Source organism: Pyrgilauda ruficollis, unplaced genomic scaffold (genome assembly GCF_017590135.1).
Source record: "Pyrgilauda ruficollis isolate IOZ18807 unplaced genomic scaffold, ASM1759013v1 scaffold1, whole genome shotgun sequence".
In the NCBI taxonomy this organism is placed as follows: Eukaryota; Metazoa; Chordata; class Aves; order Passeriformes; family Passeridae; genus Pyrgilauda; species Pyrgilauda ruficollis.
Genome location: NW_024508100.1, coordinates 10,257,420 through 10,281,890, shown reverse-complemented (window position 1 = coordinate 10,281,890; position 24,471 = coordinate 10,257,420). Strand labels below are relative to the sequence as shown.

The following is a 24,471-nucleotide window of genomic DNA, read 5'->3' as shown; positions in this document are numbered from 1 at the left end:
TGAGGATCTCTGAGCTTGCCTTCGTAATTCTCAGGAAGCTAGGAAATCAGATGCCTGTAGATTGTTTACAAAATCTGACAGATTATATTCTTTTGCCTCTTATATAAAATTGCATGTAAATTTAGACTGGGCAGAAGCTGGAATTAGGAAAAACCTGAAAATCAAAAAGAACTTGTGAAGTGTTTCAACCACCCTGACATTTGGCTAAATTAAGATACTGTGCCTCCCCATACTGAGCTATTTTAAACCAAACTTCTTGGCTCTGCTAAAAGCACTCTTCTTCCACTTCACACTATTGTTGAAGCAAAATACATCAGAATTATTTCTAGGTAATTCAGTTGAAGAACACTATAAAAAGAGTTAGCTTTCATGGAACAAAAACTATTGTTCAAATTCTTGAGGTTTCAGGTCACATTTCACTACACTTAAGATTGTTGATTGAAAACATAGTCATGTCAGCTGAATATCACATCGAGACCAATATGACAAAAATAAACACCGGCAGTATAAAAAGGGCAGAGAGGTGATCAAGTTGTCCTCGCTTTATTCTCATAACTTTTTACTCCAGAGCACTCAGGACTTTGCATTTAAAAATAGGCAGAGCAGGTGTGAGCAGATGTATAAGTGTGCATGCACATACAGCTGGAAAAAGGAACTACTCTGAATTAGAGTTCAGCTTATATTCAGATACAATGATTGAAATGCATGTAGCAAAAAGAAAAAGTAGGTTAGTGGGAGGGAAGTGTATATTAATTTCTATACAGGAATGAAGGATGTGAGATAACGAAGTTCTTATGTGGTCCACAAAATGGGCACAGCAGGAAATACTGCCTTAGTCTCAGTAGCTTCCACAGGTCTGTCTGCAGAAATGCAGAAAACCTTGTAATGCTCCTGCACATGATGTTTTCATTTGCCACAAGTAATTGGATATGAATAGATTTACACAGGATTTTGGCATCCAACAGGACTCAATATTAAGTGATATACATATTGTTTCATCTGAAACATTTTCTCCTTCAAATTCACATCTGGGACAGCTGTTTTTGTACTATTGCTAGTACAAATATGAATGGTTGAAACATTTTGAATCTATATTTATGAACATACCCAGGCTTGAATGAGTTTAAGGAAAAGGGCAGATGCCTTTTGGACAGTATGATTTCTCCACATTTGGCACAGCTCTTACATTAGACATTGCTAATCAGAGCATTTTCACATTTTCAGAGTGTTCAAGACATAGCACAGGCTCACCTGGCTGACAGTCACTACTTCATTGTAACACATATCTGTAAATAGTGCTATTCATATTCTTATAGATGTAGAAATTAAAAAAAAGGCATGTTCATGTCTCTCCCTCCCTCTGGGAGTAACAAATAATCTCATTGTTTCTTGCTTTGCTGACACTCCTGCCCCTCAGCTTCCGAGGCGCCAGTCACACTGCTCTTTTGCAGATTAAAACCATTATGTTAAACTCAGAACAAACAATTCACACTCAGCTTGAAATTTGCTGCCTCTAAAAGTCTCAGGAAACCTATGCATCTAGACCTTTGCCCTGTTGATTTTTTTTACTAGTTATATTAGTTGTTATCTTTACAGATCTTCCCAAGTTTTTTAAGCAAGTTTGAGACACTTTATTGAACAGGTATTAAAAAAGAAATTGCTGTCATTGCTACTGAGTTGAAGTAATGGAAAAAGAGGAAAGAACATTAGAAATAAGAAAACACTGCAAGAGGTTCTGAGTGTGTTGTTTTTGACATAAGGCTATGCATTAAATAATCTCAATTGTTTCAATTGAAGTTATCTTACTTAATATTTTATATTTTTTTCCAAAACAGAATTATTTAGCACATTCTACAGAGTGTTTGGTACCATGTGCCAAACACTGATTGTGCTGCTGGAATCAATTACATGCAGAGGCTGGAAAGCAGAAGTTGGCCAGCTGGGATGCTTGGCTTGTGGCTGGAAGTTGCCTAAGAGGCTCATGGCTGGAGAATGGTATTGAGCTGTTCTCTGGATCTCACACACAGGTCAGCAGGTAGCACACACCAGCCCTGATGATGGCCGGGACACCTGGGAGCCTCTCACACACTGTCTCTGCAGCCTGTGGCCCAAAATGTGTCATGATATGACCTGATGTGGGCAAACAGAAGATTGATCACAATTGCTTGGCTTTAGCTATCTGAGATGTGACTCAGATACCTTTAGCTATGAGGTGTTACAGATACCTTTCTTACTACTCTGGTGGCTGCTGTAAACAATAACTCATGAAACAAAACAAAAAATGAACAGGATGTTCAAAGAACTAATCAAAGAACTAAAGTTACAGCACAGATAGGGAACAATTTTGAGGCATAACACAGCCCAGATTTTTAAAGGTCTGTAACTTCTGATTTCAGTACTTCTGCACTTTCAGTACGTTTTTGTGTCTGAAACAGATACAAAAATCCTTCAGGCTGGAGCCTAAACCCACCTGTGATGTAGGCAAACCCAAATATGTGTGCAATGTAAACAGATCTGCATTAAAACCAAATTAAAGATTATTACAGGCAGGGAAACAAGACAGATAAGCAACTACAATATATTTTAAATACTTTATCTTTCAAACATACAACATGACACAGCTGCATCAGGGATTGAAAGGATGTAAATCTACTACGGACCCTTAAATCAGATTCACTGAGATAACAGGAACATCCTCTCCAAGATTCCTGGCAACCAGTCAATACAAACACAAATAAATAATACAGGAGGTAACACAAAATGTGCAAAAAAATAGCTACGTACAATTATTCTCTGTAGAATGACTACTTTTTTCTGAAGATTTATGTGTCATCTTGGTAACTGGATGTCCTGGTGGTTTAGAGAAGCCTCTAGCTGAAGCACTGGAATTCACACAAGTAACCCAAGAAACCTCCAGGATGGCATCTGCTGTCTCCTCAATGTGTTCTGAACCCTGTATCCGAGTTCACTGCAAGCAGGCCAGTGTCTGACTTGGCAGGTTCTTATCTGAATTTGATATACCATAAATCACATTGTGGTGGAAAAACTGTGGAACTTTCTAGACCTGGTATTTCTGACTATTTGCTATCCAGTGGCCAGGAAACAGCCAGCTGAGGAACAGCTGTGAGGATGATGAAACAATTGATATTATGTGGTAAAATACTGTATGCAAGTATGCACCCAGAATCTTGCTGTACCCTAGTTTTTAAGTTTGGCCCAAGTACTGGAACACTTATAAAAATGAGTTTACCTTCCCACTGTCTTACCTATTGCATCTTGTATCAAGTGAGCAATCTAAGATCTCTTACACTTGAATTTATGTTTCACCTCTCCAAACACAATAATCAGTCACTTAGTTTCCAAGGTCAGATGCTAGAATGGTTTCACAAACAAATAATCTCTGTGGTTGATGTATGCTTAGTATAATTTTTCTTTCTGAAATATGTGAACATGTGAGCAGGAAGTATTTTTCTTGGTTTAATACTGGAGAATAAAGATAAGAGGAAATAGCAATGAACTTCTAGAAAAAGAAAATGAAGGATGAGGCTTTCTAGCAGCAATGGGATCATTTTTGATACTAAAACAAGCCAGTATCTAGTATGCAAGGTTTTAATATGCAGGTTTTGCAGTCCCAAAAGCAGGATGAAACTGCAGTTAGAAATCAGCTGAAGCAAAATTTATAGCCAGCTAAGTCAAACAGAGGATATGGATTCAGTTGATTAACTCAGTACACTAAAGCAAATCTGAACAAAAAGCCTGCAAAAGAAACAAACATGAGCTTGTTCCAGCTGCCTCCTCTGTCTGAAGATATAGGTCCTCTTTGTGCTGCTGGTGCAGATCTGAAGAAGAGAAAACAAACAGGATGTTCACAGCACAGAGCTGAGTTAGGATTCTTTTAAATATCAGGGGTTTGTTGCCAAGGGTGAAGTTTGTGGCACAAGTGCTAAGCTAGAAGTTTCTTTATATGAGCCTGCCAACAGATTCCCTTTGGCTGTCATGTTTCTATAAACAGAATATCTTTGCAAAACCCTGGGAAGTCTTCTTTCTACATTCACACAAGTGCCTTCTTGTTTCTCTACATCCATTTGCTGTCTCTGGCCTTATGCTTGTGATTTTATAGTGCTCTTCTATACAGCAGTGGTCCTGGAGGAGTGTATTTTCACAGCACTCGGTGCAATAGTACCCAGATCCACTCCTGTTTCTCCCTGACATTGCAATAATGCAAGTAATCCACGCCACCACTAACAGCTTGCATCTGGCTTCCTTCCTGCTTACATTCGTGAGCCATCTCTGCCATCTAGTGGGTATTTTTTACTCACAAGTTTATTCTAATGTCAGGGTGTCACCTTAACCTTCAGCTGAAGTCCAAATTTGACTGAGCAGGAACATCGTTCAAGTCTGGAGAGGAGTTAAGGGGCACCACCACCACGCAAGAACCCCAGGTACATTACAGCACCTTCTAGGCCATCCTTCTGCTACCCTGGCCCAGCTCTCTCCTGTGCTATGCCCATGTAACAGGAGTTGTGGTGACATAAAAAGTCATTACTTGTCCAACTCTGATGCTTTTGGGCTCAGGACATTATTCTCTGGAGGCTGAGAGGGCCTTTGCTATCAGCCTTGTAATAGCAAACAGCCCTGGTGAAAGGGGATGCATGAGCCCCTGCATGCCTGTTCCTCTGTTTACTATGGAAGTATGAACACTGACAGCACCTACTCTGCAAAGGAAACTTTTCCTAACAGATACCCACTCCAACAGTGACACCCCTACTGACCAGCCCCCTGTCAGTTAATGGACCATCACAGAACACAGAAAACGTACCTAAGAAGGTAATCATCAAATCATTTATATGCATCTGCCTAAGGCTCCTTCTGAAAAGGGAGCTACTTTCCATGGAGGTGGTGTTATTTACTGCACAGAATTGAGTGATTCTGGGAAGAATGTAAGTATTCATTGGCTTATAGTATTTAAATTACTTAAATTTCAGGGAGAGGAAATGATAGTTTTGCATTCAGATTGGGAAGCTCTATTGTGATTTGGGATATATAAGAAATTAACTTATATATCCCAAACTTATTACAGTGCCATGCACAGAGGATGGAATAGAGTGCTCATGAAGGAAACAAGCAAGGACACTTTCCCCAAGGAGGATGAGAACAGTTGAGTTGCTCTGGGGTTACCCCAGGAGAGTGTGAGACTGGTGTTTCAAGTACACCAGGGATTATGTTGCTTTGAGTACCGACATGGATGGGAAGGAAGGGGCGGCTGCTCCCCTGCTTACACACTGCAAACGCCATGCGGCAATACTGCAGAACTGCAGGCTCACCCCTAGCTGAAAGGAAAAACACATTAATGGTTTCCAAAACCTTCTCATCCAGGTTTCCTCAGCTGAGTAACACACACACATCACAAAACTTTGAGGGAAATTATTTAAAACCTGGGAGAGGAGAAAAATCTTCTGTCAAGAGCTCAATAAAATATTATATTTTTCAAAGTCCTGCTTTTTCTTCCAGTTTGTTAATATTGTCACTATGTTCACAGCTATTATTTTAAAGGGGATAACTGTATTTTCATTTGACACATTGTCCTGGGGTGACTATTCAGTTGCAGAACAAGGAAACCCTATTTTAATCCACAGTGCAAGTGGCATTTTGTAACCAATCAAAGCCCTAACAGGAAGCCTCTTCTATGACCTACCGCCTAGAGGTCTGGAGCTATCAGTGGTATTTATAAACCCACCATTTTCATAACATTTATATGCTGGTGCTAGGATATAATTTGCATGCAAAAATACATGTTGCATTGCAAGGTAAAAGATTTCAGTAACCAGCAAGAAGAGGGAATACTCACTTTCTCTGTAAGTGTGTACCAAAAACTGGACACATGTTAGAGAAGGTGATGTCCACCTCCTTTTCTGTACTGCATGAAGCACTACAGCCCCTCCCAGAGGCAGGCAAGCTCGGGTTGCACCTCTCTGCTGCCATAACCAGGGACAGAAAATCAGGACCTTCATAGCAGAAGTTATCATTGCAATATCACACAGGTATTAACAAACAAAAATTTGCACGTGCTTGAATAGGGAAGAAAGGACAGTAAGAAATAAAGCATGGATTATCCATAAGAGGAATATAACCACAAAACAGTGTTTATGTATCGATATACTCTACAGCATTCCAAACAGTGAGGAAGTTCTCATTCAGATGTTCAAGTATCTCATGTGTACCTATATATGCAACAGCATATAGATTATGAAACATAGTAAAAACTGAAAACAGCAATTTTTACTGTAAATTCACTGAAATACATAATAATTTAATGCTTCTCATATAATATAGATAAATATGGATAAGTAGGGAGCTTGGGAGCAATGCTTGCTAATAAGAAGTTATGTCTTGGATGTAATCTGCATTCTTTGTAGATAACTCACTGGCCCAAGGTAAATACACCAAAATATAGAGATTAAGTCTCACACAAAATGGAAGATCAAAAGAAAACTTCCTCAAAATTTAGAACTGAAAATTCCTGTAGTTGGAGAAATGTGCTTTAGATCTGTTGCCATTTGATCTATACTTTGATTATTCAAGAAATTATATCAATGAAAGCAACTTCAAATTTGTAATAGATTTTATATCAGAACAGTGATATGTACAAAGTTCACATCATCAGTGATATACAGTGTTATTGTGTGATCAATGAGAAGCCATTAACACCTAATTTTGAACAGCAGGTGCTCACAGACAGCTCTGCACAATTTGTGAATAGAAACTGCTAATTCAATCCACAGTAACTAACAAATTCAAGACCACTGTGTATTGCATATGGAGAATATACAACAGGTGGTAGAGGTGGGATCTGTTGACTTCTGCCTAATTTATTCAGTTGTAATGACACTGGGATAGGTTGAACTTCTTTTACTTACGATGCAAGGGCACACTTAGAATCATCAGGATTATCCAGGCAGAGTAAGAACATTACAGACCTGTGAAAATACTATCTTATTTAGCACCTTTCAGGCAGACAACTGAGAAAAAAAAAACGTGAAAAAATGAAACAAATTCACAGTACTATCATGTTTAAATCTTCCCTTCATTAAATTTATCTTACAATCTATGGGAATGACTAGAGCTGTGAAACCTGTTGTGAATAACTGGTAATTCTGCAACATTCAATAGTGTTTTTAACTATTGTTTAGATTTTAAATCCAAGTACAGGAGGCCATCTTTTCTGACATTGAGTAAGTAAAATGTTCCACTCAATCATACAATAAGTCGTAGTGTTTTGCTCAATAAACAACCAGAAAATTACAAGTCTGAAAAATGTGACATCATCCCTTCTGAAGACACAACATTAATGGCACTTCAGTATTGCACAGTAAGAATCAAAATAGACAAGGGTGCTTCTGCAAATGCAGCATAATAATAAAAGGTTTTCACTTACTTGTAATTGTCAGTGCAAGTGACATCAAAACCAAGAGTTTTCAGCCTGGTTTCTAATGTCTTTACACTATTAGTTCCACAGGAATCTCTGTGAGGAAGGATTTCAATATTATTCCAAATCTTTTGTTATATAATTTCTTTTCACTGAACTTGGTGGAATTAGTAAAGTAAATCCCCATTACTTTGCCTCTTCTGTATTCCATAACACCTCCAGAAGATGGTGTACATTGCTCTTCATGCTTCATTTGCTTACATTACTGTTGTTTCATAATTTATCCTTTTACAGTTTACAGAGTCTGGAAGATTAGCTTCTGTCAGTGTAGCATTTTCAGATTCTATTCACTAATAATCCCACATTTAATATTTGACTAGACAGAAAAAGACCTAAATAATTTTGTAAAATAGTAAGTGTTTTGTTTGTAATATTCTTTGGCAACTATTTAGGTAAAGTTGATGCTATCTGTATTTACAGAATAAGTGAGTTATAATAAATGAGAATTATACTTGTTGTTAGAAGCTTGTTCTCTCTATTGAATATTGAATAATAGAAAAATACAGAGAGAAAAACCCCAGAAACAATCCTAAACACAGCTCCTGTTTCTAGCACTGATTTTTTAATTTGTAGTCCAATTAGTGTAAGAAAGTTTACAGAATCTACTGAGACCTCTAAACTTGCACCAACATAAAGTATTAAGGGCAGTGCTACTTATCTGCTGGTCAGGGTAGATACCCATGACTAAAGAAACCATATGGAGACCAACAAAGTAATTGTAGAAAACAATTGATAAAAATATAGAATTATTCCCATGCATCCATTTACTGAAACATAAATTATGATTCAGTGCTTGTCTTAGCTTTTCTTTGTAAAAAGGGCAGCTTTTGCAAAGATTAGCTCTATGCTTTTTCCCTCCAAGAGGGTATGATTCTTTGATTTAGAGAGACAGGCTGAAAAATGCTAATCTGAACTATGCTATGTAGACTCCACAGCATTGTGGTAAAATACACAACATACAGCCCCAACTATTTGGACTGATCAGTTTTGTTATATTTGTTTATTACTTATTTGTTTGTTTGATTTATTTAAATTACCAAAATTAGACACTTTTAAAGCCTACATTTTATTACTGGATTAATTATTGAGAGAAAAAGAGCCATCAGAAGTTTGCCACTTCTACAAATTTTCAAACAGTTAAGATAGGTGAAAATGAAAAGAATGCATATGGCAAGGTGAAAGAACTATTACTCATCAGCACTTAATCTGAAATTCAGACTGACTTTTAGAAAAACTGTTCATGCTCTATCTTCATTCAGGGTCTGAAACCCACACACACACATCTAACCAAGAGTTGGCTCCAGATCTAATATTAGAATTTATTTATATTTTCTCTAACTCTGGTATTTCTCTACTCTATGAGAATGGCAGGTTGTGTCTCCTGTGTTCATGAAAGCATCTAAAATATTTTAAGTAGTATGTAAATATAATCAAACAGAAAGATAAGGTGAAATTTTAAAGAAAGGTCCAAAAGGGAGAAACTCATTTTTATTTTGAAGACATAACTTACCTATCTGGTCCTCCAATATCATCCACAACCCAAATGACAACTTGTGAGATTTTGTCTTTCTGGAAATTAGGTATTTCATAATCTGCAAAGAAGCTGATTCAACAAAAAAATTGAACTATAAAGAACATGAAAATTAAATAGTCCTTTTCCTCCTCTGTATTAATGAATTCACCTAAAAGTGAACAAAAATGAACTTTTAAAAATGCAAAAACAAATCCAAAAGCCTTTGATACTTCCTCATAATATCTAATCTAAGAAGATATTAAATCCAAAGGTTGATTTTAATGTCTCTAGATTGATTTTTTTTTTTTTTTTTGTGAGATGCTGACATTTCAAAGCCATAGATTTCTAACCTTTTTAGCAAGATGTAGTGTAATGATTTCCAATCTTTTAGGGGATTTTTCACTCAGAAAGCTTGTAAGGGCTGTGTCCTCACTGAATGCCTGGTCCAAGTCTGGGCCTTGGTCTCTCCTCTAACTTGCTATTTGCCTATCATGTGTCTTCTTAAACGTCTATATCAGCACTACAGTGTCTCCAAGCCCTTTTATATGTTCTGAGATCTCCACGAGAAGAAGGGACCATTAGCTGCCACTTCCCACTGGGTGTGACCAGCAGTGACAATGTGGGTCTGTCTTCCCAGGGCCTTCACGCTCTGCCATGCAAGCACAGGACATGTGCTGCTTGCCAGTCTGTTGGTTCATGAAGTCAGCAAATTATTTTAAATTTTTGGAGAAGTGGAACAGGAGGACAGATACCAAGAGTTGCTTTCTCTGGTCCGGTCTGGTATGGTAGTAGCTGACCAAAGACCAGTAGCAGCAACAGCAGGTTTGCCTTTCTGTCCAAGGCGTCCAAGCCTGTCCAATACATAGTGAAAATACAACAAAAATTAAAGATTACAACTCATTTACTCAGTCATGCATATTCTATTGCCAGAAAAAAAAAAAAAAAAAAGCTTGCTCCCAGATTTGGAGAAATCTTTAACTAGAGAAGTCAGAAACTGTGGAGGAACAATGTACAACTGACTTCAGTAAAACCAATTTTTGAACTGGCTTCTATTATTAAAGAAATCTGCCACCTAAATTCATATTGTGTGAATGAGCAAAGTTATTTTGCCATGAAATGAGAAATAAATCTTAACTGAAATGATATCAGGTGACTTAATGGTGATTTAAGTGTACAAACTTTAAAACCTAATAAACTTCGAAAGGGGCTTTGAAATACTTGTAAAGAGACCAGAGAGATGGTTAGGAAGACAGGCAGATCTTTCTGCTATTAATTATTCACCTTCCAACTTTTTTCAAACATGATCTCTTAAACAAATTCAGTCATAAATGGACCAGAAGACACACAGTAAAGAAAACAGATGGAGTAACTGGCTTTGTTTTCTCCTTGGCAGGCTGAGATCTAGTGGTGATTTCACTGGTTAAAATACCACCAGACTGGCAACCCAGGGAACTGGTGGAATTAATGTGTGCGTGAGATGTTTTTGAAATAAGGAATCTGTAAACTAACAGAAATAAGGAATCAAATCCTAAAATAAGGAATCTATAATAGATTCTGGGTATTGGCCTGCTGCCAGGTATTACCATCTGCAGAAGATTTGATCCCAGCTGACCATGTGACCAACCCAAAGAGATTGTTTAAGTCTTTGTGATTAGCTGAAAGCTGTGTACAGAGATGTTTTGGGGGACAGAGGTAAGTAGTCAGGAGGTGTTTTAGAAAAGATGGTTCTTGTTTCTCTCTTATCCAAAGATAAAACTGCCTTTTCAATGGTCATTTTTAGTCCTCAGTGAATACACAGGAGGAGGATGTCTTCTATGGGTTTTTAAAAGATGTAATTTTTGATCTGCCTTGGACAGGACAGTTGCTGAGGTAATGAAGGATGCATTTCTTACCACAGGTAAGCAGTCACTACAGACACATAGTAAAAGTTCTAAAGGGTGTACTTTTACAATAAATTTTGAATGTAAGCTTAGATGAGCTTCTGCATGGTGGTACACCTCTGAATCAGGAAAAATACACCTGTCCTTAATATAAAAGGAACTAAGTAGGAGAGGAAGCTCATCTTTGCTATTATTCTCCTCAACAATTATTTTTTTGCTTTCTGAAACAATAATAGACCGGAAACTACATCCACTCTTCGTCATGGAGAAATACATACTTTCCCTTTAGAACTTACCAAGTTTGCTGGTAGGCATGACAAAAGCTACACACCTTGGAACAATATCCTCTATTTGGATATGTCCCTGAGGAGACATTTTGTTAACATTCATCTTTTTGAAGATATACACATTTTGCCAGAGCATTCACCGTGCTTGCCACAGCAGTTTGTAAAATGCAGGAGTTGAAGGATTGTTCCCATCCACTGTGTATTAATCCTTCACCTAGGGACAATTAACAGTTTTCCCCACAACTCAGCAGACTTTGATACAACAGGTCCTTTCAGCTACACTTCCCATGCTTTGTGAAGCAGAAGACCCAAATAATTGGTTGACTTTTCTTTTTTGTAGTCATCCAAACTCTACACAGAAAATCACACCACACAGTCTTACACAGAAATCAGTCATTTCTCTTACCCTGGCTGTGGATAAGCTCCTCCCTCTGCAGAACCATTCAGCAAGACCTGTATCACCCCCGAGCTGTGCCGTGCATACTGCAATAGATAACAATGCTTTTCAGATCTCACAGGTTTGTCATGTAACTTGGTATTTTATTGCAAACAACATTAACCAAGGAAAGAATTTTACCATGAAGACTATCAGAACTGCAAAAATAATACTAGACTGGCACCCTAGCAGGTCATTGAAGTAAAAAGGACAGGAACAAAACAGGCCATGGTTTAATTCAATGATTCTTCTCAAGCTATTTTCTCACATTTATAAGTATTCTTCAGCACAAGAAAAAAGCGTTTTAGCATTCTCTGTTGAGTTTGATATGTGAGTAAAATGTTTTCAGCAAGGCTGTCCAGTTAGGACCTGTAATCAGTAGACAGTCAGTGTGCTTACTGTGCTTAGTATATGGTTTTTATTAACAAAGCTAACAGAATTTTAACACGTTATCTAGCTAAGGTGAATGTTAAGTTCTCCTTGCTAAAACACTGCAGCTAGTCTAAAACAATGTATTTGTATCAGGGGAAATAATCCAGTAGAGTTACAGTTAAATCTGTTTTGAACTAGCAATTCCTGAAGCAACCTGGACACGCTCGCAGATGTATGCAGTCAGCACTAATAAAATATTTACAGTGATTGAGGCCATCCTCCAAAAAGAATCCACTGCATTGTTTTCACACTCCGTCATGGTAGGGCAGGATTCATAGTCCAGGTCTGTGGGAAGGCATGTGATTTGTGCTATTAGACAGATGATAATGACTATAAAAAGCGAATTTAGCAAGCAACTAAATATATTTGTGCATTACTCACTGAACCCACAACCTGTGTTTGACATAGCACTGAAAGTTGTTGTATTTTTTCAATATTTTTCCATCCTTTGTAGTTTACACAAATGGTGACATTCTGAGGATTCAGTAATTTGGCTGAAATGGTCCTAACTCTGTTCCTGGGATGCAGGGAGCTCCAGGTTCAGAAGACTGAGAAAGAGGTTTATCCCCACTGCAGGACCATTTAGATTTCACTGTGTGCTCCCCTGACTGCAGTGTTAAATATTCACATGATACAAGAGAGAACAAGACAGTGAAGCTATCCCTGATTTTTCATGAGGTAAGAGCAAATTTGGTTTCTCCAGGACACAGTACTGGTCTCCATTGTGGTTTTACAGATAATTATCATAGCCCTCATTGTCTTACCAGGGCTGTCTGCCTGCCCACACCAGTTCAGAAAATCTCCAACGAAGCCAAACAGAGTATCACCCACAGACATGTAGCGACGTCCTCTGTCAGCAAAGCTATTGACTAGTAGCTGATTATTTTCCCAGAAAAGAGACTAGGAAAAAAAACATAGAGAAGAAATGTACCAACACTTGGGTGCGGACACAGTGACATTATGGGGTATGAAAACAGTTGAAAACATGTTTTGGTATTTCTTTCAAAATCAAGCTAATAACCAGAAATGTTAGCTATCCCTTTAAAGGAACAAAGATTTTTAATTTTCCAGAGGTATAAATTCTGATCAAAAGTGACTTGAAGAACAGTAGTAGTTTGATGAGAAGGGATATAGTCCTATTTTAAATATAGTTAGGCCTGGCTTTGCCTGCCTTAGAAGACAGATTTAGGGGAAGAAGGGAAAAGGAAGATATTTATAAGCCAGATATATACTACCAGAAATCTCTCACATTGCTATGTTGGCTTATGGTGTGAAAAAACCCCATATGTCTAGATGTTATTTCTGTGTTTGTAGAACTCCTCATGAATTAAGCCATGTTGACAGTAGTATTTGTTGGTTTAGCTTGTGTCATTTAGAAATGAGGAATAATTGTGCTAGAGGAAAAACTGTATTAAAGCACAACATGTCTTTTGTACTTCCTGGTTCTTTGCAACTGCCAGCACATCAAACTCTTACTGTCCTCTGGCACAGAACAACGTCCTCTCTCATTTCTGCTTTTGCTTGTTCAGCGTGTCAATGTTTAACATGGTACTGCCATGAGACTTAGCTGTGAGGAGTAAAAGCAAAAAGTGATAGCAGGCACAGCATTTGCAGCCAGAGCACCTAACTTAAGGAAAAGCAGAAGTGGAAGTTCAGGAACTATGGCAAAGCTCCCAGCACAACTGGAAAAATGGGGGATCTCTGTAGTATGAGAAGAGAGACATTGCTGAGAAGTTACTGCATAAAATAAATGGAGCCAAACACATTGAAACATGCTATCAAGTCTGAGTCTAGTTTATAAACTACAGAGTCCTGTTTATAAACTCCAGAGCAGTAAAAAAGAGTGACTCACAAATCAGTTACAGAATGACTCGTCAATTTTGAACTGTGTCATGTAAAATCTGTTGTATGTCACAGGGCAATTAATATAAAAAATTATTACCTTGTTAGGTGGAATCGTGTGAAATGTGAGGTTGATAAATAATTCATAATCCTTAGGTAGAATGCTGCAAGGATCCTTGTTAATAAATGCATTTTTAAATGCCTCCCATATCTGTGAACAATTCTTCTCACTGTAATCATTGAAACAAACAAATAGCAAAATTGTTTTTTCAAAGCTGAGCAAGAAAGATATTTGTTCCCAACTCCTTCAAATACCCCAATTAAAATCTGTATAAGGCTAAGGCAGAAAACTGAAGTCAGGGTGGTAAAACACTTGTTGCTCAGGAAGACCATAGAGACATTTTCTGAGTCATAACTGCAGCACACAAGGAAGTAGTAGCAAGGAAAATATTAGCATTTACAGTGTGGAATTAGAAACACATTATGATTCAACAAAAATCTTAGTAGGTATGGTATACACAGTGAGTTTGCTATTCAACACTGTAGAAATACTGAAGAAAAAGCTTTATCTGAAATTTTCCAGATTCAAAAAGTAATTTCAAATTATTCAAATTCATTTCAAATAAACCATAGCTAAATATCCAATGCTTCTGGAATGTAATACTACTCTTAAAATTTCAGATTCAAATGCAGGACCAGTTGCTAAAAAGCTTTGATGGTAATGATTGTTGCCCTGTTCTTCAAAGTTCTTCTAAGCTTTCTGATGTTTACATTTTTGTAATGGAGTTCTCACACACTTTTATGTAAATAATGATTGTTTTTGCATTCCTTTCTGGAGGAGGAGAAATTTGATGGACCGTTGGTTTGACCAGTGTCATTAGAGAGGTGGCAATTTCATCTTCCAATCCAGGGTCACTTTTTGAATTTTATATATATCGAGGTCGAGAAATAAACTTCCTTCTTTTTACCTTGAAGGTTTCAGAGTGTGTGTCATTCATCTCATGTCCTATTTTGACATATGATGGTGACAGATGCCTTCAGCTTCTGGGCCCTGGGACTGTGCAGTTTTATCTTGCTGGAATCAGTACAGTGATCAGGGACTGTGTGACAGGGACACGCTGTCACTACACAGTAGCTACAAGAACTACAAGAATGTTGTTAGCATGCAACACTTCAAGTGTTGAAATAAGACGCTAGGCTGTGCACTCCAACATTTCCCTTCTGCCAGCTCTGTCTTGGGGACAATAGCCTCCATGGAGGGACAAGACAGGCTGTCTACAGTGTCCTATCTCTTTGGACTTTCAGGATCTCACCTGTCACAGCTCTGAGCCTGCCTGGAGTAATTAAGAAGCAAATTTCTGTTTTCACCACTATTCCACAGTACCTTCCCCACATAATGCTGTGACAATGTCTATGCCAGGAACACTCTGCACAGGAGAATAATTATGTTATATGCATACAGCATTCATAACGTGAATAGCTGTCATTGCAAAGTCCCAGCTTGAACAACTGCAGTCCTGATAAGTAAACCAAACTTTGCCATTACAGTGTTTTGTTCATTTAGCATCATCCATAGACAGCATGGTTTCTGCTGGTTCAGGTTCTTTAGGGAGCTGCTTTGTGACACTGAATGTCACAGACACTTTAAAGGAGCCCTTGTGATGAACTTTGCAGGAAACAGACCACAGATTTTCTTACAGAAATCTCTGCTCATGCTTTCAACAACTATGTAAAAAAATCCCTACATACTGTAAGCAGATATGGATCTTGACCTGAAAATTTTCAGTGATGCAATATGATCCTTGATCAGTAGTTTCAAGGTTTAAACAGATTTACTTAATAAAAGAATTTGGACTCTATTTCTGATTTCAAGCTGCTATACTTTGGCTTCTGACAATTGTATATACTTAGGTCTCATTTTGCTAAAGAGCTTTCTACTTGAAGCACTTACATTAGTACTTGTGGGTTATGATCAACCGAACTTTTAAGATCTTTCTTGACAGGTGCATCCATCAGTAATTTTCTGGTTAACTCACGTATTGCTTTTTTTTTTTTTTTCATGACTTCTCACCCAGTTTTGAACAGCTTGTAAATCAAAAGGATTATTCTGCTCTGATACTCAAAACTTCTTAGCTGGCAAAACCACTTTTTGAAACTACAGGGTAGGAAAGGACTGCTTCAGGACAATTCCTTCTAATCTTAATAGACACTAATAAGTCACATTAATTTCACACTATTTAGTTAAAAAATTGTTTTCAAAGCTTTCATTATATACTACAAACAAACAAATATGGATGAAAAGCATTATAGGAACATTTGTGTTATTTAGTGTACTCCTGTTAGGAAATGTCAAATATGATCTTAATTAAAATTCCTCACTTCTGCATGGCCACAGCATTTGGTAAAGTGCCTCTTTTCATTGCCATTTTGTATATTCTGTTTTAACACGTAGGAAGGTTTTTCTTATGTTCCTGTAAACATCTTTATGTTTTAACTATCTTGCAGTATAAAGACATGTTTTGCAAGCTTCCTTTAATTTAGCAAAGTATTTTTAGAAAATTTGCGCATAAATTCAGAAGCAAAACCTATCCAGGTGGTCATGTCTCTGTAAAAGCTAGCCAGGGGCAACTAAGAAACAGACAATGAACATAAAGGGCTATTAATAATTGTAATACCTATTTTGCAATAGATATTACAATTGCAATATTGCAATAGACCTGTGCAATGTGAAATTTCCATTTTGTTTGGATAACATTATTTGCTTGTAGACCTAAGGGAAAGAGAAAAATCCCCATAATTAAAAAATTGTAAGAAATCAGTTGTGTAGCTCTTCTTTTAATAATTCCATTTTTGGTCTAAATTCAGGAAAGTAGTCCTAATGTCCTGCCTGGCCTCATGCTATCCTGAGCAAGAATACTTTGATGAATATGTTCAAACTTCTCAACATGATTTTAAAATCATGTTGTGAAAGTGTAACCAGAATTCAGTAAATCACAAAACTATCATAAACATGAGACGTATAGAAATGTTTTCCAGAATATTGCATTTATATCTCTAAAAGTCCAAATCAGTTGACAATACGGTTCAAATTTCTACAGCAACTGTCCTTTATGTTGCTCATTTTAGCATATTCTGTATCATTATTCATGTCCTGCTTCAGATATAAATGAAGTGGCATCTGTTAAGTCCTGCAGAAGCTCTACCTGTCTAGAGCCTACTGCATGACCAGACTACCTACACAACTGTAAATTAAGTTCACATATTTTATATCATGTAATATATCGTAGGAATGTAGAAATCTACACTTAAAGTTTACTTCCACTTTCCATTGTGACATATTTATAAATTTGCCAAGCTTGAACTGTTCCACTGAAATTCATACTCTGTGTTATTTGCATTAGGATGATCTTTTTTCCTTCATAAAAAACTTGAAAGAAAACACTTCTAATAGGTTAAGAGTATTATTGTGCTGAAGTGTATTGTTTTGCCTTTGTTAAAAGTGAAAAATTTGTTTTAAGTCCTGTGTCTTCCTCTTTTACAACAGGAACTGAAAATGGGAGGCTGGGGAATCGAGGTGATATTTGCAATAATCCTGTTTTAAGACAGCAATTCAATGCCACAGGAACCCAGATAGGGCCCCTCTGCAAATACCTCTTCACACTTTTAGGACAACATTTTAGTGGAAGAATAAAGGGCTGAACTCCAGGAGACTGTCCTTCTTATTTTCTTCCTTTTTAGTGAAGCCCATGAATGCAAGGAAGACAGAAAAGTGCTCATTTTAGCGAAGTGTGAGATTTACCTCCAGTTCTGTATAATTAGCACAACCAATAGAAGCTTATAGATAATCCCACCAGAGCAGTTGATTAACACTTGATTTTTCAGGTGGATGAGCTAAACAGGTTCCTTCAGTACCACAGGACGGCTGTAAAGTGAGGTGTTCCCCTTCTACACGACCTGATATAGAGGCATGCAAGGCAAAGCTGGTCTTCCCAGGACTGCTGTCAGATTTGGTACTTCCAAAATACCATCCCTGTCATTTCTGTGTGTTGTTCTCCTTACAGAAAGTAAGGGGGGGGGGGGGGGGGGGGGGCAAAAAAAGTGAAATAAAGAACTGAAGAATTATAAGTCTTGCCTCAATTACTCTACTTTACTTAAAATATGACATCCATCAAAGTAATTTTGTTATTTCCAGACAGCTACAAGCATGTTGGCTTCAAAAGGATCACTTCCATGGCTAGAAGATAACATCAAGCTTCTGATTAACACCCATTTTGTACAGAACATAAAAAACTAATCCAGAAACAAGCAAAACTTACCCAACAGCAGGATTCACAATTCTAACATAATCATAGCATCTTCCAATGACAATACTTTCCAGGTTTTGAGTAGTACCTTCACCTTTCCATTTCCTTCCCTGCACTCCTGAGAAGCTGTTCATACACAGAACAGATACAAATAAAAGAGGAAAAAAAAGGCTCATCATCATGAATTTTTGACAATCCAAATCCTTAACAGAAAAAAAAAAAAAAAAAAGGAGAGTTCAATGATACAATTTAAATGGAAACCTTCAGTCTGAACGTTTAATATTTTCAGTACTAACTACAGCTGAGTACACAAGACAAAGGCGGAAAAAAAACCTTGCTGGAAACTATAACCTAACTATTTCCTGGAACGATTGCAGCACAGGGATACATCACTTCCTCGTGTCTAAACTATTCCCCACTTCAGAAAAACGAGAAACTTTGAAGGCCACCTGGTGATAACAGAAGAGAATTGCAGTATATCTCCGTAAAGGGAGGAAAAAACCCCTTGCCACTTGAATACTTAGCATGGCTTTGGTTCACTTAATACTCGTTGCTGTGCTACACTTCCCTAGACCACTAAAAAACGCTTGCAAGCAAAACAAACCAAAAACTAAAATACGCAGTTACAGCAAGGACAGTGTAAATATCCAAGTCCTCGAGTTATCTTGTATCACACACAGGGGTAACATTAGTCAGCTCTTTTTCCATCTCTCCCCTGGACAGTGACAGTGGCATTTTGGTGTGATGATGCATGCATCATGTCTTTGTGAAAAAAACCTGCCTTGCAGTCATGAATCAATCATAACGAGAGATATAAGGATTACGACTTACATCCCGTGCACTGAACAAATGTCTTCAACTTCATGTCTTCATGTTTTCAAAGAGCTGTCGTTCTCCTCCAGGCTCTTTTCCCTTAAGTACTCTGCTAGAACATCAAAAGGCACCAATCAATCTAATCTTCAGAATATTCTCTGGTACACACTGCTGTAAATACAACCACACTGGGGTTTTTTTCCTTTAAAAAAATAAATTCAACCTCCAAGTATTTTGTATTCAACCTCTAAATATTTTTGCAGTCACATTTTGGAGGACCATGCTAGTTCTTCTCTTTCTCTCTCTCTTTCTTTCTTTCTTTCTTTCTTTCTTTCTTTCTTTCTTTCTTTCTTTCTTTCTTTCTTTCTTTCTTGTCAGTGAATATATAACTTTTTTTTTGTGTACGTATTTATGTAGTGTCACACTTCTGTTGATGCACTGGTAGTCAGCTGGTGGATTTTGCTGAGAGAAAAATCTTGCTAATCGTTGAGTAAATTCCTGATGATGGATTTCTGCTATAAACGTGATAAAAGATATCCAATTGGTTTGCTACCTGCAGCAGAGTCTTCAGGAAAGCCAGATTTAGTCAGAAATGGATATTCAGTGTTGTGCTTGATTTGGTGGAGACACAGGAAATGATGTACTTTACTCCTGTTGCTTCTCTAATGCTTTTTCTTCCTATTTCTCTTCCTAGCCTCTCTATGTCCATGCTGATAGGGCACCAGAACAATAATCAAATGTTTCAAGCCAATACTTTGGATTCAGCATTGGAGAGTGCAATATCCATGTAAGCCACTGAATATTTCCTTTTATTATTAACTTTGCTGCAACCAAATTCTGTTCAGTAATTTCAGAATCTAACAGAAACCAGTATGTGATGTGATCTTCTATACAGAAATGTGCAGAAATTGTCACTGATTTTTGCATTAAGGCTAGAACTTTTGCTTAAAATATGCAGTATAAGTTAAGAAGTCACACAGACAGATACTCTCTAAGTACATTCTAGGTTAGGATGCAGCACCTTGGTGAAGAAGATGTGGCTTCCCTAACAGACAGATAACCTGTCAAAACAGCCCAGAGGAACTGGATCCAAGAGTTGTTGGGATCCCCATTTCAACTCCTGTCAAGCTTCCTTTCCTCACTGGCAACTTCTGGAAACACAACATCAGGCCAGAAGGGTCTCTATCTGACTCAGCACAGCCATTTTAAATTCCTAGTTTTGTTCTAAATATTTCACATGAGGGCTAAATTAACAAATTCCAGGGTTCCAGTGGTTTGATAGCCTTGAGAGAAAAACCTTAGCTCTGGCCTGAACTTGTCTACTTTTAGTTCCAGTCACTGAATCTCATGATACCTTTTTCTGTTACACTCATGAAGAATCCATCCTCAGAATCATCTCTCCATGTAAATTCTTGTAAAAAAATTACCAAGTCTACCCTTAAACTAGTCCATGAAAATTCAGTATTTTAATCCCTTTATCAGGTAATTTCTCTTGTAATATTGTAATTCACTGCCACAAACTGGCTGCCCATCTTGACTCCTGAGGTCTGGCAATTCATGGTGGATGCAGATCACTGTTCCTCGCTCTCCCTTCTCTCCTAGAAGATGTTACTGCTCATGAAGAAAAGTCAGAAAATTGGCAGTGTACCTGCTCTGGAGATACTGTAGTTCACAAACTGAATATTAACCCAAGCAACCATGAAATTCAGCATGTGTTTACATTCTGAACCCCAGAAGATGAGGAACCAACATGTTCTCTCCTGTTATTTCTATCAGATGGGAGTGGTAAGTTCCAGCAGCAGGAAGGTGTAACAGATGGTAACGTTAATCCTCTGTTACTACTCAAGCACGAATTTTGGAATAAGCTCAATTCTCTATGACCACATGCTTTAGGCCTGGAAATAAGACCTGATATTCACAAGCTCCTCTGTAAGCAATGAACTTCAAACATTGTTTCTTAAGGGTTTGTGTCTTCAGTGCATAAGTCTACCTACAGCAGTAACACAAGATCTCATCTGCTCCCTTGTGTGCCAGGGCACACTCTCTGTGAAAAACATGCTCAGAGCTCTGCTCACTTGCCAAGCAGTAAACACAGCTGTGTGCTGGCTAGCCAGCTGTGTGACACCTGTGCTTTGCCTTCCTTTCTTCCCTCCCATGTAACTGCTTTTTTTTTTTCCCACCCCAAAGTTGTAAGAATTTAACCTTCTGAGGTTTGTACATATTTGCAAATATGGCTAAGTAGGTCAGTGTGTTCAAAAGTCCTTCGAAGAGGAAAGGATTCATGGAAAACGCCTAGTACTGCAATTGCTTAAGACTAATTTCCTTAGATAAAGAGATAAAAAGATTATTGTGCACAGTGTCAGCTAAGTAATGCTCACAACACAAGCTCTTCTGCTTAGTTCACTATTTACTGCTTTCACTGGCATTTTATTTCCAACATTAGTATGTTGAGAAATACCAGACTAAAAAACTCACGTGACATTGCTGAAAATATTTCAACATATTTACAATGAATTGCTTACACCCATGACCTTGATAGCTCTAATAGATTTAATACCTGCAGCATAGACCTTGTACAGCTTTCAGTCACAAGGGCCTGCTGCACCTATTGTGTGTTTGACAAAGTATTTTGGTGGCATTTACAGAACGTTGCAATGCTGGTCAACAGTTTTACAACACTACACGTTGGTTGACAGTTACAGCTTTTGTCAAATCGATGTGCAATCTCAACTTGGCCCAGTGATCCTGTTTACTCTGAAATGTTGCACAAGCAGATCAGTATGACAGGCAGGTGTTTCTGGTCCACTCGCCTCAAATGTTAGACAAACACACTTAACTTTACTTGTTTGGCACAAATGCTGCGAAAGGCTGGGTGCAGATTCCGTGCTGTAACGTATACAACTAGCTTTCCTAGGACCTTTCTTGATGAGGTCACACCGCAAACCCTGTGTCCAGTTCTGTGCCCCTCAGTTCAGGAAGGACACTGAGGTGCTGGAGCCTGCCCAGAGAAGGGCAACACAGCACAAACCCTGCGAGGAGCAGCTGAGGGGGCTGGGGCTGTTCAGCCTGGAGGAGACCAAGGGGGACCTCACTGCTCTCCACAAACACCTGAGGGGAGGCTGGAGACAGCTGGGGGTTGGTCGTTTCTCCCAGGCAAATAGCAGTAGGACAAGACACAGTCCTAAACTGCTCCAGGGAAGGCTCTGGGTTGGACATTAGGAAGAATTTTTTTCGCAGGAAGGGTGATTAGACATCGGAATGGGCTGCCCAGGGAGGTGATGGAGTCATCGTCCCCGGAGGTGTTTAAGGAAAGGCGACGTGGCACTCAGTGCCACTTTCTAGTACACAAGGTGCTGGGCTGCGGGCCGGAGTCCATGACCTCAGAGGTCTTTTCCAACCTAAATGATTCTGTAATGGTTTTTACATCCACAAGCTGTGCCAAGGCATCGGCTCTCAAGTCGCACAGTACTGCAGCTCACTTGGACGAACCGAGGCTGTGCCTCCGAGCGCGATCGCATCCCAGCCCGGGAATTCCCCGACAGGAGCCACCCCGGCCAAGCAAGGCCCGGCTCCGCCGCTCCCCGCGGGAAGGGGCGGGGCAGCCGCGCACGCGCGGGGCGGCGGGCGCGGTCACGCGGGGCGGGCGCACGCGCGGTGCGGATGCTCGCGCCGCCGTTCGCGCCGCCGGGAGCGGCGCGGCTCCATGGGGAGAACATGGCTCCCTTCCCCGAGGAGGTGGACGTGTTCTCCGCCCCGCACTGGCGCATGAAGCAGCTCGTGGGGCTCTACTGCGACAAGGTAGCGCGCCGGAACGGCCCCCGCGCCGCTGCCCCGGGGCGGGAGGGAGGGTTTGGGGAGTGCGCAGCTGTCAGCGCCCCGGCCCCGCCGGTAACTTCTGCCCTGCGCTGCCGCGGGGCTCCTGAGCCCCTCAGGGGCTGCCGGTGCCGCTCCCCGGCGCGCAGGGCTGCGGCTGCCCTGGCTGCCCTGCCGGGCCGGCCGGCGGGCGCCGCGCGCAGGGAGCGCCCCCGGCCCGGGCAGCCCGGCAGAGCCGCCCGCGGGCCCGGCGCTCCCTGCGCGGGCAGAGCGGCCCGGCCGTGTGCCCGTCGGGCAGGGCGCGGGACCGTGCTCGCGGCTCTGTGCACGCCGTTCTGCTGGTGAGCGGCGTAAAGGTACCCTAGGTACGCTCTTTTATTTTAAATAGATGTAGTTTTGCTCGTGGATAAAGGTAATTTTTATTCTTGCATCAGGGTAGTTAAGTAATCAAGGCTGGGGTGTCACCTGAAAGGCAAACTTCCCTGCAGCAGCTTTGAGTGTTGTGGGAGGGTTTTAGGCAAATACTTCACAGCCAGCACTCCTACTGCAAGAAGTTTTGCCTCCCATCTCCGGGCATAAATGGATGTTTGGGAGAACCAGATTGGCTACAGGCACTTAAAAGAGCGGTGAAGTTACTTGGGAGGCAATTATCATAGCTTACTGCTGCCAGCAGCATGGGGGAGTTCATGCTTCCCGATTTCCTCATGGCACCTTGCACTGCTCTGGGATTCACCAGATCCTTTCGTGTGCCTCTTCATTTGCTGATAGGTTAAAGAAAACGTAGAGCTGTTTTTTGCAGGATTTGCTGACTGGACAGGCTGGGCATAGGGTCTGGGGAGAGGAGAGGGGGAGATCTTGTGTAGTTTCTTTCACTTTGCTTTTTATTTAAGAGTACATTTGCAATCAACTTAATCTGCAGCGGCAGAAAAATTTGAGCTATCGTAACAGAGTGGATTTTATTGGAATGGAAACAAACACCCCCACTGACTCCTGGTAGCTGTTTCAGTGTGTTGTTGACAGCAGCTGAACAGGTTTCATTTAAACACCCAAATCGTGCAGTTGTTTGGGTTTTGTTCCTAGAGAGGCATTTTTGTCACTTTTATTGAGCCTCCCACAAAGTTTTGACCAAATTTACCATGCCTGATAAAACTTCCTGGGGAGCAGTTACTGGTTTTCCTGAGTATTGGAAAATTTTATTAAAACTATCCAGTTTGTAATGTTCATAACCTTTCATTTTCTAATAGTCTTTAGACAGGGATTTTCTTGCTCCCTTTTAAAAAAAGTGTTCAATTTTACATCCTTTAACCCTATTGCAGAACTTGGGTTCTGTGTGCCTTGCCTGTGTCTTGGGGTGTGTGCCTTGCCTGTGACTTTTTATAATGCCAGCTTTGCACCAGAAAAACTTTCCAGTATTTGAATTTCCTTCTTGTGTGATTGAGATGCTGCAATTAGATAAGTCTGTAGTTCTGCTTACATGGCAAGTGTAATCTCCAAAGCCATGCTCTTGGTAAGTTTAGTTTGACCTTGAGGGTTCTTTAATTTTGTGAATTACATGTTACCTGTATTCATCGGGTTCCCTGTACACTGTAATATAGTTGCTGCTAGTGTCTGATTTTGGTAAATTCCACCGAATGTTAGTGAGGGTGAAATGGGCTCATCCATCTT

At 39.5% G+C, this 24,471-nt stretch overlaps 2 protein-coding genes across 3 annotated transcripts in view; one reads left to right on the top strand and one right to left on the bottom strand.

Moving 5' to 3' along the window:
* Nucleotides 1-527: 527 nt before the first annotated feature.
* BST1 (bone marrow stromal cell antigen 1) lies at nt 528-18,524 on the bottom strand. 2 transcript variants are annotated; one of them, XR_005954417.1, is made up of 10 exons: nt 18,193-18,504; nt 13,977-14,106; nt 12,799-12,934; nt 12,237-12,319; nt 11,573-11,649; nt 8,997-9,089; nt 7,436-7,522; nt 6,918-6,977; nt 2,785-3,839; nt 528-2,130 (listed from the first exon to the last, which is right to left on the bottom strand). XR_005954417.1 is itself a non-coding variant. In XM_041458671.1 (9 exons), the coding sequence occupies exons 1-9, from the start codon at nt 18,360-18,362 to the stop codon at nt 3,725-3,727; spliced, it is 951 nt and encodes a 316-aa protein (XP_041314605.1). In that variant the 5' UTR covers nt 18,363-18,524; the 3' UTR covers nt 528-3,724. The 2 variants fall into 2 exon arrangements, 1 of the variants encoding a protein (XP_041314605.1); XM_041458671.1 differs by having other exon boundaries at nt 528-3,839; nt 18,193-18,524.
* A 4,111-nt stretch (nt 18,525-22,635) lies between these two features.
* FBXL5 (F-box and leucine rich repeat protein 5) overlaps nt 22,636-24,471 on the top strand; it is a 34,343-nt gene continuing 32,507 nt past the window's right edge. Inside the window, exon 1 of the mRNA XM_041459261.1 lies at nt 22,636-22,791. Within this exon, the coding sequence (XP_041315195.1) occupies nt 22,654-22,791 (138 nt within the window). The 5' untranslated portion in view covers nt 22,636-22,653. The remainder of the gene's footprint in view (nt 22,792-24,471) is intronic.